Source organism: Hesperophylax consimilis, unplaced genomic scaffold (assembly GCF_061612785.1).
Source record: "Hesperophylax consimilis isolate HC1 unplaced genomic scaffold, BYU_Hcon_1.0 scaffold_32, whole genome shotgun sequence".
Taxonomy (NCBI): domain Eukaryota; kingdom Metazoa; phylum Arthropoda; class Insecta; order Trichoptera; family Limnephilidae; genus Hesperophylax; species Hesperophylax consimilis.
Window position 1 is genome coordinate 1,670,267 of NW_028301262.1, and position 13,975 is coordinate 1,684,241.

Genomic DNA, 13,975 nt, shown 5'->3' on the forward strand with positions numbered 1-13,975 from the left:
GTCAGGTTTAACAAATCTCACATTCTGCGGCCTTGGAGCCAATCGGCAGCTGAGTGACAAGTCCCTTCGGCAGCGGCGGACAGGCAGCCTCCGCGCAGCACACCAACTCCGACTCGTTATCAGTCAAGTCACATTTCTGTGGCAAAGGAAGGTCATGTTAGGGGTGCATAGTCAAATATGTTGTTATTGTCAGAGACACATAAAGGGAGGAACAGTACCTGTGGAAAAATGCCTTTACTGGCGGCCTCCTTCGCTGTCTGGCAGTTGGCGAATGGTCTGCACACTCCCGCAGTCCCCGTGTGCTTCATAGTGCAGTTCATCCCTTCAATCAAACAGATACACCAGGGTTAAACAATACAACACAACATGACGATGAATATTCTACCCGCAATCCAGATTACGATTAATGTTTTCTGGTCTACGGGTAGATGTGTTATCAAAAATTCAGAAGACTGGCTACTTTTTGCAATGATGGTATTGTGGTGATGAGTTAGCCTAGGAAATCAACGAGCCATCGCATCGCCTACTGGATTTGTAATGAATGATGATTAAGTTCTGGGTACTATACCTTCAACCACTGTCACCAGAGGGCAGCAGACAATCTGAATGGTGTCCACTAATGCGCTAATCTGAAAAAAAATTTCAACGTTCATTGTGATTTTAATTAATGAAATAAATTTGAATTAACAAAAAAAAATTGAATCAATAAAATAATAAAACATTTGTTTTTTATTTTCTAATCATGATTATAATGTAACCATAAATATACATACAGTCTAAAAAATTCTTAATTTTAACATAAATTTTCACTAAATGTTAAACTATTTCACAAAATGATGCTTGCCCCCTATTATATTAATAAAGTTATATGTTTTTACAAATGTACACTCCTCTTCTATCCACAAGCAAATGTTTTTAATGGAAGAGCAGTATTAATCGAATGATTCAAAATAACTCATTGCAAAACCTAATTATTATGTTTTGTTTGTTTTGTTGGATTGAATCACTCCGGATTTCGAACTGTGTGTTTTTATTTACTACAGAAGTGATTCCGTATTGCAAGCGCTAATCCTTTTATTGCCGGTATTTCAATAGTTATAATATTTATTTAAATAAATGTGGTTTTCAACTTTAATTTTGGTAAGATCACAGTGGAGCTGAAAAACCAAGATAAAATCCTGCCTTTTCTAAACGAAGAGGTGATGGATTTGCCATGGGAACAATGTGATTGGAAAAGCAACCCAATCTAATGGATATATACACACTGAATCCTATCAACATCTACAGCAGAAAAGAGGACGAATCAATACATTGGTGACCCGAGCGAAAAGAATACAAGTAGATCCAAAAATGGGATTGGAGTTTTTAAAGCTCACCGACGCTTTAGATCAAAATATTTTCGTTTTAAGTTTTTTTTTTATCAATAGAAGTAAAATTGCCGTGAATTTAAAAACTTATTATTTTCAGAGACGCATAAAGGGAAGAACAAAAATTTCATCAATTTAGAGCACTTGGTATTGGTATTAATAATATTTGAATAAGGGAGGTTTTGGAGTTCTTTCCGGTACCTAAATCAAATTACAGACACTTCTAGCATTAACCCCCAGGATGTTATTTTAGTGATATTGAATATCTATCTACGTGAGGGGCGATCTCTTGGGTTTTTTTATTCTTAATTTCTGTTCATATTTTAACCCACTTATTTTATTTTAGGTTTAGTTGTTTACTTTTTTACCTGTGGTAAAATGCCTTTACTGGCGGCATCTTTCGCTGTCTGGCAGTTGGCGAATGGTCCGTATACTCCCGCTATCTCCGTGTCCACAACCGTGCAATTATCACCTGCAAACAAAAAGACACACCGAGGTTAATCAACACAACACAGCATGACGATGAAGATTCTACTCACAATCCAGAAGTAATGTACGATCAACGGTATGAAGTTGTAAACAATCAGAGACATTCGCATTCCACCTCAACAACGCTGTCTTTTGCAACGACGGTATTGTGGTGATGAGGGAGCCTAAGAAATCAACGAACCTTCGGATCACTTATTGGATTTCTAATGAATGATGATAAAGTTCTGGGTACTATACCTTCAACCACTGTTACCAGAGGGCAGCAGACAATCTGAACGGTGTCCTGTAGAGCGGCAATCTGAAAAATTAACTAAGCGTCAGCCTTCATTGTGAAACAATTCAATTACTGGAACAATGTTTTTGAGATTTAATGAAAGTAAAAGAGAAAAAGACACAGAAACTAAATCTCCATTAACGGGACCAACTTGCCGTGGTCATAGTACTCATAGACTGATAGTCAAGGTGGGAGAGCAATCTTGTTGTTGGATCTAATCACTTCAGATTGTGTCTTTTAGCGTTTAAAAGTGAAATACGATGAATCAATACGTTGGTGACCTATGCAACAAGAATATGAGAAGAACCGAAAATGAAATCGAAATATTTTCATTGCTAGTTTATTTTTAGTTAATGGAAGAAAAATTTCCATGAGTGTAAAAACTTGCTATTTACAGAGACGCATAAAGGGAGGAACAGTACCTGTGGTAAAATTCCTTTACAGGCAGCGTCCTTCACTGCCAGGCAATTGGCGAATGGCCTGTATACTCCCGCTACCGCCGTGTCCACCACCGTGCAGTTATCACCTGCAAACAAACAGACACACCAGGGTAACACAACACAACATGAAGATGACAATTCTAGCCACCATCAAGCTACCCTAGCATGGTCGACCGTTCAAATTTTATCAAAAATATCAGTAACTTGCCATCGTTCCCGAGCACGAATGCAGATCTCTAATATACAAACAACATTAAAAAAGAACATTTGTGAACTGTCTTTTGTAGACGATCTGCAGTCATGCTCGGGAACAATGATAAGTTATGGACATTATCGATAAAAGCTATATCGATTGACTGTGCTAAATACCGAGAAATGGTGTGTCTACGGTACGGGGTATCATCAAGAATTCCTAGTGATAAAGTTGCAACAACTCAGAGCCGTTCTTATTCAGCCTCAACGACTGGCTGCCTTTTTGCAATGATGGTAATGTGGTGATGAGTGAGCCTAGAAAATCAACGAACCATCGAATCGCCTAATAGATTAGGTGGGTACTATACCTTCAACTGCTGTCACCAGAGGGCAGCAGACAATCTGAGCGTTGCCCTCTACGTCGCATGTCTGTAAATAAAAAAAGTTTTGTTAATATTTTAAATTACCCTTTTAAAATTAATCATGTTTGTGATTTTGTTAATTAGATGTGAGGGAGAAAAGGGCACAGAAAATAAAAGATTAGCTCACGTACTAGAATCGAACTCGGGACCTGTCCTCGCTCCGAGAGGAATGCATCAAGAAACAGCTGCTTGGCCATTTTTTTTAACCTTTAAATTTGGATTTGAGGTCAAAACAGCATTTAAGATTTGGTTTGCTGCAGTTACAAATAATGTTATGAATTATAAGTCTCCATTCGCATTAATTGTTGAATTAACTTCTATATTCCTGATGGATATCTTTTCTTTAGAGACAGTTTTATCTCCCGTCCTTTGGGACTAACTCGCCGAATCGCTTCGAATTTCTTCATCAATAGCGTTAGAACGCTAAGAATTGTTGCATTGGGTATATTTTATCATATCATTGTTTATTGAAGGTACAATGTTTAAATGGAATTGTTTTTGTTGTTGTCTCCGGACACTCCTTGTTTTTATGAAAGTGTTTTTGAAAAAACGGCCAGAAAGAGAATTGTTTTCAAACAGTTTGTTCATTGCTAGTTTTATTTTTTATTATAGTAGGAAATCAAATTGCCGTAAGTTTAAAAACTTAAAAAAGTAATTGTCAGATTCACTTTAAGGGGGAACAGTACCTGTGGAAAAATTCCTTTACTGGCGGCCTCCTTCGCTGTCTGGCAGTTGGCGAATGGTCTACACACTCCCGCCTTTCCCGTGTCCACCACTGTGCAGTTATCACCTACAAACAAACAGACACACAGGGTTACACAACACAACAGGTGAAGGTGAATAAAGTGTATGAAATGAAAGTGAGGTACCTTCTGCAGGGCTAGTTGTGTTTGTCTGGCATCTGGCTTCTAGTCCCGTCTCTTGCCCCGGTACCCAGGGACAGCACACTATCAACTTGTTCTCCGGGGAGGTGCACATCTGAAAACAAATCACATTGTACTTTAGTAGTTGTATTTGCTTGGCATCTGGCTTCCAGTCTTGTCTCTTGTATTTCCCTTACTGTCAAGGTGAGAAATCTCTATTAGATATATCTGTTCTTCTAAACTACGCAACGGATTTTGATTTGGTTTTCACTATCATTTAGAGAATTTCGTCCGGAAGGTTTATACGTATAATAAATGCAAATATAGAAACTAGAGAAAAGTCTCCGAGCAACCCAATGTCAGCAAGTATTATCTAAACGGTGTTAGAAAGAGAAAACACCAAGCTTTATATTCAAATATAGAAGTTAGCCACAGAAGAATTAAAATGTGCACCTTTTTTATATAATATACACAAAAATGAGAGTAAGCAGCCATTTATGGAGGATATTTGGACATTTCCCGTCTCCAGAAGGCCATCAGAGGGGATTCCATCCAGGCAACCATTGCAGTGATGATTTTGTTACTTGATTGGAGTAGTCTGCACCATAAGCTTCCCATGTGATGGCGGAGAAGCGCTCTGAAAGAGTGTACTCGTCCCTCCAGGAACATTTCCGTGGCGCTGTAGTATCTCGGTAGGCGGAATAGTTGGCGATAAGCATTATTGTAAGCAACTTTTAGCTTATGCCATTGGGATGAAGTGTAATCCACCCACAGTTCTGACGTGTACAGCGAAGTGCAAAACGCGTTGAAAAGTACCTTTTTCAAGTTTGTACTGCAAAAATGAAAACGCCTTGACCGCATACCTGCTCTAACGGATTAACGGATATTAAAATTCATCAACTTTTTATATGAAATTACAAAAAAGTGAGGTGACAGTAACGTTTGTAAATTTATTTTTATTTTTTCTAATAAAATGCGTGTTTTTATAATTTATTTCGTGAACAGCAATTTTAGTTAGAAAAAACGTAAGGTGAGCCATTTTCAAAACTTATTTTATGTTTGCATTAACAAATTTTATATTTCATAAATAAAATAATTTAATAACATACAAAAAATAGAAAATGTATTTCATCACTTTTCAAAAACAGTTTGGAAATACTATTTGGATTTTATTGAAATTACTCTGACCTTCTGACAAATAAGCCAGAGGCCTTAGGAGTTTTAATAAATCAAAATCAAAATTTCCTAATCATAACATTTTTAAGTAGTTACTTAGATAGCTACCTACTTAATTATAAATCATTATATTTTATGCAACATTTTTTTTCAAATTTAAAATAAGAATTATATTGCAATGGCTCCTTACTGATAAAAGTGTTTATAATTTAACGCAACTAATAAACAACCGTTTACCATACATAAATTGGTGTTTATTGATTGTGTAAAATTTAAAACACATTTATTAGTAAGGGGTCTAAAGTCCCAGTTGGCATATAGGTGATAGTATTACATTGGAGTTAGGAGCTGAGACTTGGTATAAGCTTCTAATTGTTTGTTCATTACAAAGTTAGGGTCCACTTTAAAGTTAGGCGGGATATTTGTAATGATTTGTCCTTTATTACATGTATGGAGAACTTTCACCTCTGTCTTTGTCAAACGAGTGTTTGTTGTCTAGTAGGTGTGACGCAACATTGGACAGTTCACCTTTATCATCACACAATAATTGGTGACGTATTCTCGTAAGCAGCTTTTGGACGCTCTACCAGTTTGCCCGATGTAATGTGATGAACAATTAGAACGGTTAACTTGATAAAAGCCAAGTTTTTTCTCTCTTGTCTTATTTTTAGTAAAGATTTTACTCAAATAATTACAATAATTGATTGCTTTTATACATTTATCATTATTGGTTAGTCCAATTTAAGGAATTTTATTCCAGAGTTTTGTGAGGTTTTTCTTTCATTTTTATTCATCACTCCTTGTGAGATTATTGCTAATATGTAAGTTTAAAAAAATATTTATCTTTAATAACTGTCAATAGTTTTGCTACTATATTCATTGTTCTGTGTTGTGGTTTTTAGAACATTTATTTCATTATTATTTTTTTAATGATAAACTAATTTTTATAAGACAAGATTTTATGCATAGCATAAAGGATAACAAATAATTTTGAGCAATCATTAGTCGCCTGAAATATCAATACAAATTGAAAATATCTCCCGAGTAAAAATAAATGCCGCCAACGGGAATTGAACCCGTACCTTTACTAATGTTTATAAGACAAGGTTTTATGCATAGCATTAATTTTGATCTTGTACTGTTGTGTTTTTGATTGTAAAATAACTACATAAGAATACCAAACCTATAATAATAACATTGATAGATAATTTTATTTACGGATTAAGTTGACAAGCATAGAGGGACTATACAAGACTATCCATGTGACCTCACCTGTGCTGCTTTTCCTTGAATGGCCGCTTCCAGGACCACGGGGCACTTGAAGAAATGTGTGCAGACGCCAGGCTGAACGGTTTCAGCCACGACACACAGGTCTCCTGCAACATTATATCAGAACCAAGTGAGAACAAGTGACAGAAAAGAGAAGAACCCGCGACCTCTGGATTCCTAGTTGAGGACATTACCAATCATTAATAATTAGTTCACGATTACAGGTGGTTTTTTATTTGGCCATCTCATTGCGAATAATTCGTTCTTTTACATTAACTCCACACAGGATTATTTCACAAAATAATTTCCCTGGGGGAATATATCATCTTTGAATGAATGAACCTGGGTCTTGAAGAAAACTTTGTTGTAGGAAATCATTCACAGCTAAGCGGTTAACCTCAGCAACGAGTCGTAAAAACTACCTGTTTTCATATGACAAATGTTGGAAGCGCGGTTGGGACGCTAGTTATTCGGAGCATCTTCCATTGAAATACCGGTAGAACAAGGATAGCATTCTCACCTATCGCTTGTGCTCTAAAGATTGCAATCCGCTTATTAAGATAGGAGAATCTGTCAAACGAAACCGCACTTTTTGCGCAAAGACAAGGTTTATTTTAGCATTTTGGGGCTCCAGACCAGAGGTGGATTCCATTTTTCTTTTCCTCAAGTTCCTAAGAATATTAAATGAAGGGCGCAAATAATGCTGATTTATATTTAAAAAAAATTATTACTAGCTGTACCCCGCCACGCGTTGCTGTGGCTCAGCCTGTCTGTGCAGATAGAGAAACCTGTCACAGGAGACATCTTTATAATATAGACATATAAATATATTAAAAGATATATTACATATACATTCCGTCCACGGTAAAATAACATATTATAAACTATCTGTCTATCTTTGTAGGAAATATAGTGTCAAACCAAACTTGTCTTATAGGCATTATATGAATTAGTTAGGCATTAATCTAAATAGTACAGAACTAGCGCACACCCGTGAACAATCATAGGATAGTCTGAATTCTTGACAAATCAGTTCCAATTTTGAAAATACGTTAATAATAATATGTAATGTACAAACTAACAAAAAGCGTATTTTCATAAAATAATTAAAATACACTTTTGGCAAGTTATGCTTTTAAATATTAAAACAAATTATTTGTTTGCGCCCGTACATACGCAATATGAATAAATTGTTTTGAAGAATTGGGTTTTGAGTGAATTTAAATACAATAATTAAATCAACGCCATCTATGGATACGTATATTATAACGTACGTTGCATTTCACCTTAATACAAGATTTTCGGAAACCGTCAATTTCAAGGGTTCAACTCATAGACTAAAAAATGGTTCAACTATTAAGATTAAAAAATACAGAATAAAACAAATGTTTTTTTTACTGTAATAACATTATTTAGTGTGACGGGTATAATGATATTCATGGATGTACACGGTGTCCGGAAACTCGTAGAACAACCGGTAAATCTACATAGCATGTGGAGTCACTACATGTTATTGTGGAATATCTTTTTTTATTTGAGCTGTTATCTGCGAGTCTTCATTTTTCATTACGTGTCTTTGATTTGAGTTTGTCTGGCAGGTACATTCATATAAATTAATTCCAATAATTCAGGGCTGTCAATTAGCGATTTGATAATTTTGAATAAAAATAATGTATCAGTTAAAAATCTTCTATCTGATAGTTTGAGAAGTTTGGTTTCGGTACGTAAGTTATTATAATTTATAAATTCGATGGACATATTCATTTTAAAATTGATGTACTCAAGGAATTTACTTTGTACCTTTTCTAAGGCTTGAGAATGAACTTTGTAGAACGGTGACCATACTGTTGAATTATATTCTAATTTACTTCGTACTAATGAGCAATATAGATGTTTTAAAGTTAACACATTTTTAAACTTTGCCCCAATTCTCAAAATAAAAGCGAGCATTATCTTTGCATGGTTTGTAGTTTCATTGATGTGTAAGTTAAACAGACTAATGCTACAACTTAAAGATACTTTTGCTGATAATAGAGTAAATATTTAACATGTATATCACTTTTTGACCTGCTCTGGGAATAATTCTTTTATGAAAAATTTCCACCAATTTTCCAAATTAAAATTTTTCGATATGCCAATTTTCCCGAAAGAATTTTTCGCACAAAAAATAAAAAATTTCAACTTGTAAAATTTCCAAACGTCACATAATATCAAAAAATAAACATTTTTATAAAGATTTCCCCACAAAATTTTTTATTATACAATTTTCCAGGATTTTTTTCCGTAAGAATAACAAATATTTCACAACATGGAAAATTGAAATTGAAAAAAGATAAAAACATTTTTAAAAAATTACCGAAAAATTTTCCGATTTTCTTGGAAACATAAATGATTTTGTAAATTTTTTTTTCAAACATCAAAAAGTGACTTATCACATAGGTACCAAATAAAAACCATTTGTGAATGCCTACGTAATATATGTACGTGTTATTTGGTTCATTTTAAATCCACTGGACGGATAAATACTAACATATAAGTTTTGGAGTTTCAATTAACTAAGAAATTTACTACCAAAAGACTTGAGAAATCAAAGAATTACGCCGAAATTGTTTATTTTGAAATAAAATCCATAACCATAATTTGCCAGACTTGTCAACTCAAGTCAGGGCATTGAAATTTTTGGTATAAATCTTAGGACGGGTTGTTTCATGGGATTTAAACGATTCATCAAATTTTAAAGTCGTTTTTCAAGTTCTTTGAATGTTCTATTATTATTTCGGTTTTGTGTAGCAATAATGATATAATAACAGAACTTGAAAATAAACATTGAAATTTGATGACTTGTTCAAATGACTTGCAGCAAAGTCACCGGGAAAATAAACATGACAGGAAAATAGTCATATATGATGTTGGGTTCGCAAGTTAGTTTTTTCAGAACAATTATTATTTTTAATTTTGGAAAACGTTACGTTTAGTTTTCTTTTTGATTTTGTTATTCGAAGTTTGGAAATTTTTCATCTTGGAATACTTTTTTTTCTGTTGGGAAATTTTTGATTCTGGATCCTTTATTTTGCTGAAAAAATTTCCTCGGGAAAAATTTGTCAGAAAAAAGGTGGGGAAATTAAAAAAAAAAGAATTATTATAGTTTTTGTATGAAGTTTGAAAAAAAAATAAATTAAAAGATCAATTATTTTTAAGAAAATCTGAAAATTTAATTTCGGGAAATTCTTTTAAATATATTTATCTTTTGATATTATGTTTAAAAATTTTCCATGATGGGAAATTGTTATTTTTGGGAAAAAAAAATCCCGAAAAATTGTATAATCGAAAATCTTTTTTTTTTTGATATTATGTGAAGCTTGGAAATTTTTTATTTTTTGTGAAAAAAATTATTTTGGAAAAATTGGTATATCGAAAAATTTTGAATTGGAAAATTGGTCGAATGTTTTTCATAAAAGAATCATTCCCCCGAGCAGGTCAAAAAGTGATTTTCATGTTAAATATTAACTGTATTATTAGAACAAGTAGCTTAAATTTGTGGCATTACTAAATAACTAACTGAGTTCGAATTTTCCAAAATAATCAGTATTTTGTGGTTCGAAAATCACTGATTACAAAAAAGACTCCAGCAGACCACAAAATATATATTATTTCGGAAAAAATTGAAGGTTTTCAAATGAAAACTTAAACTTGGTTAGTTATTTAGTAAGTCACTTAGGACGGGTTGTTTCGGAGAATCTGAACAATTCATCAAATTTCAACGTTCATTTTCAAGTTCTGTGAAAGATTTTTTCAAGTTCTGGTTTTATTTCAGTTTTGTCAAGCAACTAGCCTACAATGATATAAAAAACAGAACTTGAATAAGTCTTTCACAGAACCCGAAAATGAACGTTGAAATTTGATGAATTGTTCAGATTCTCCGAAACAACCCGTCCTTAATCTAATAATACAAAAAATATTTAACATTAAAAAACGCGCTAATACATTCGGTAGAATGACCAAAAAATAATTTATCTTTTTATAATATAATATTTGGCTAATTTACATAGCGTCATTTTCGTGAAAAATTACCTCAAGGGTGCTGTACTAATTTATTTATTGAATAATTAGTGTTTTGTTAATAGATTATTTTCACACGGATATGAGGTTCTCTTGGTAATACATTTGTATGTATTAGTATTAAGAAAAGATGACGGTCATTTAATATGTCAATTTGTGACAGAAAAAGGAGACCTGGATATTCATATTAGAGGTAATCTTATTTGGTTGGTCAGAGGGAGAAAACATATATCGGGAAAGCAGAATCTTGCTGGCAACAGTTTGTAACATTTAGGATTTAGCAGATATCAATGCATGGATTTTGTATAGAGACCAGTGGCGCACCACAAAAATATACATTTATAGAAGAGTTTCCAAGAAGACAAAGAGAAGCATTATGTAATGGTATGTAATTACTTCAACTGGTGACTCTACTGGTACTGCCTCAAGCACTCTACATTATAAGAGTTAATGAGTAAATCGTGACAAACCTTCCAATATTAAGGACTGCACCTCGCGGCAGGAACAGTACAGAAACGGACTACGCCTCGCGAGGATCACAGAAGTGTGTTAAATATTTAAGTGTATCACAAGTCATTAGATTGCACCTCACGAAGGAAAAACAATAGGAAACGGACAGCTTCTTGATAGGATTAAAATAATTCATTGGTGCTAATATTTTTCACCGGTCGTTTTAGATGAAAAAATTGAGATGGTTATACAAAATCAAATTATTTATGAAAAACTTTGCGCAAAGTGGTACAGTAGAACCCTGTGAATTCGAACCTCGATAATTCTAATATATTTTTTTTTTTTTTTTTAAAAAGAAAGACAAAAATTCCCGGGTTACGAATAACCTGACAATATTTGAAAATCTCCTACTACCACCACAGTAAGCTGAAAATGTTGCTTGTGTTGTGATGGAGGACTTAGCTAGTCGAGGAATTGAACACACTACGCCTGGGTGGGACCCAAGCGCGATGTCAACTCGGCCACCGATCGGTCTAAAAAACGCGTAATTCGAAATTTTCGCCAAAAAAATTTCCGCAGAAATTTTTTTATTTCGAAATTCGAAAATTCGTAATTGAGATTTTCGGCGTATTTTTTTTTTTCATAAAATTTCGAATTTCGTGGGAATTCGTTAATTAGAAATTTTATTTTTGATGTCGCGTGGATTTCGAATAAACGAGGTTCTACTGTATAACTATTTATGTTTTTTTGTATTTTATGCGGAAATTTCATTGGTTCATGCAACCATGTATTATGTCTTTATTTTGATAAAATATGTGTTCGTTTTTTCCCTAATAAACTAAAATCAAAATGTCGACATTTTTCGAGAAAACTGAAAAACGATGATTACAATAATATGTTATCAGTTGGGACTATTGTGCGGTATTCAAAAAATAACGAAATATTTAGGTCACTAATTAAGTAACCAATTTTTTTGAAATTGGTTTTCACTCATACCTACAGAGAATTTAAAAATTTTAAACAATAATTATGCATCGCATATTTCTGTAAACTTGGCCGCAACATCCTGTGTGCGTGATTGTAGGAAAATGAACACAAAGATTTACATTTTTCAATTGACTGTTGAATTAGGAAGTGACCATTGCAGACAACTCCACTAAATAACAAAGTTCCAGTCACCTATCATCCAATACTTCTTACATAATATTATAAATCCTACCAGATTGGATTTACGTAACAATATTTGTGAAGTAAAAAAGTAAATTGAGTTAAAAACATACACGAAAAAACTTTTTTTAATTTAAAACGTATTGATTAAAAAAAATACTACAGACTTTTTATTTAACAAACAGCATTAAATTTGTCGAAATGACAGATTTTAGTAAGAAAAATTAGCATTCAATAAATGTCGGTAATTGTTATCGGCTATTGTTCAGTGTTGTAAGTATTTGTGTCGAATTGATTTTTTTGTAAAAAATGTATTAATAAACGTCTTTTTAAAAACTATTGACTTGAAATACAATTAATCAGTCTAATTTATTAAACTGCATTTGAATGTTGATACTAGGTACCCATAAATAGAAAACACATTATATTCTATTTATTGTTATCAAGTTTAATTTTCAGAACTCTATTTTAATTTGAAGTTTTTCTTTAATCTACTCAATAAACAATAGTTTTATTTAATTCATTTAAAAAAATGCTTATTTATAAATGTTCTGTGTAATTATTAATCAGCGTGACAGATGTTTCGCCTTTCAAAGGTATTATCAATCAGTTTGAATATATAAAAGAAAAGCTAGAAAAAAACAATTATTCAGAATTCATATTGAAAATTTAAAGTGGGTATGTTTATAAAGTATGAAAATATTATTATAATTCTTACCTTGCCGCTGTCCCGAAACTAAAGATGTAATTACTAACACAGTGAACGCGATTTCTGATAAGAAACTCATTTTGAAAAATACTTTGAAGTGAAGTTATTTTTAAAACCGTACTCTATAATGTACCGCACTCTACGATGTTACATCTACAATGAATGGAAACAGCCAAGCAGTCATATTTATAAAGTTTTTTATCTGTACACTGGAGTATGAAAGAGACAACGAATTATTCTTATCGTAACGCCAGTCATTTTTTCGCAAACAGAAAGCAACTTGAAATTATTTAAGGAATTAATTTCCCTGTCTTCTTTAGGTATGCTGTCTAGAGGGACTTTTTAACGATAAAAAAATGTTGTATATGTTGTCTAATGTGGTATATGCGAGATCTGTCAACGATGATCGTTCTTGTTGGAAAATATAAACGGAAGGAAAAGTAATGAATTCAAAACAGAATTTTTAAAACAAGAACGCGACAATATAATAAATTGATTCCACATATATTTTATAACAGCATAACGGAATTAATAATATTAGTATTCGAATACGGACGGAAGGCAACAACGTTACAAATGTGAAACTTAATGAAGCCGAATAAAGCTTATTAAAGCAAATGAAATATTTCACCAAAACAAAAGAATGCCATTTGGAAAACCTTTACAGTTTTGAGGACTCTATTCCAGTTTGAGGACATAATCTATTGCATGGGTGTAAATAATCAAATCATTTATACACAGTGGAAAGTTTAAAAAAACACATGGAAAATGTCAATGGTGTTCAATAATATTTGATTAATAAATAATGACTTGAAGAGAAATCAGGTTTTACGGAATACGACATTTGTAAAGACGTTATCGGAACCAATGGGAAGAAATGTATATAAATAAGACTTGTAAAAAAGAGCATTATGGCTAAAACAGAATGTAAAGGAAAATAGGGACATATGCAATAAAGCACCTATTACAGGTATACATTTGAAAGTGGCGTCCATACACAACCAAATAGATAATATTTATATTCTAGAGGCGGGCTTCTGTTAGGTGGGAATTTGTTTCAACCACCCGACTGTGTTAAGCTTTACTGTAAAATAATAG

General features: G+C 32.9%; 1 protein-coding gene across 4 annotated transcripts in view; it reads right to left on the reverse strand.

Annotated features, from left to right (window-relative positions):
- Positions 1-13,022, reverse strand: part of LOC149409274 (CLIP domain-containing serine protease B4-like) — a 64,476-nt gene extending 51,454 nt beyond the window's left edge. For 2 of the 4 annotated variants that reach the window (XM_089650019.1, XM_089650018.1), the window contains exons 1-11: positions 12,887-13,022; positions 6,496-6,599; positions 4,054-4,162; positions 3,871-3,974; positions 3,131-3,191; positions 2,553-2,656; positions 2,094-2,154; positions 1,736-1,839; positions 569-629; positions 219-322; positions 22-136 (exon numbers count right to left, since the gene is read on the reverse strand). In XM_089650019.1, coding sequence (XP_089506145.1) covers positions 22-136; positions 219-322; positions 569-629; positions 1,736-1,839; positions 2,094-2,154; positions 2,553-2,656; positions 3,131-3,191; positions 3,871-3,974; positions 4,054-4,162; positions 6,496-6,599; positions 12,887-12,956 — 997 coding nt within the window. In that variant the 5' untranslated portion in view covers positions 12,957-13,022. The remainder of the gene's footprint in view (positions 1-21; positions 137-218; positions 323-568; positions 630-1,735; positions 1,840-2,093; positions 2,155-2,552; positions 2,657-3,130; positions 3,192-3,870; positions 3,975-4,053; positions 4,163-6,495; positions 6,600-12,886) is intronic. The other 2 variants (XM_089650020.1, XM_089650021.1) reach the window with 2 other exon arrangements.
- Between the last annotated feature and the right edge of the window lie 953 nt (positions 13,023-13,975).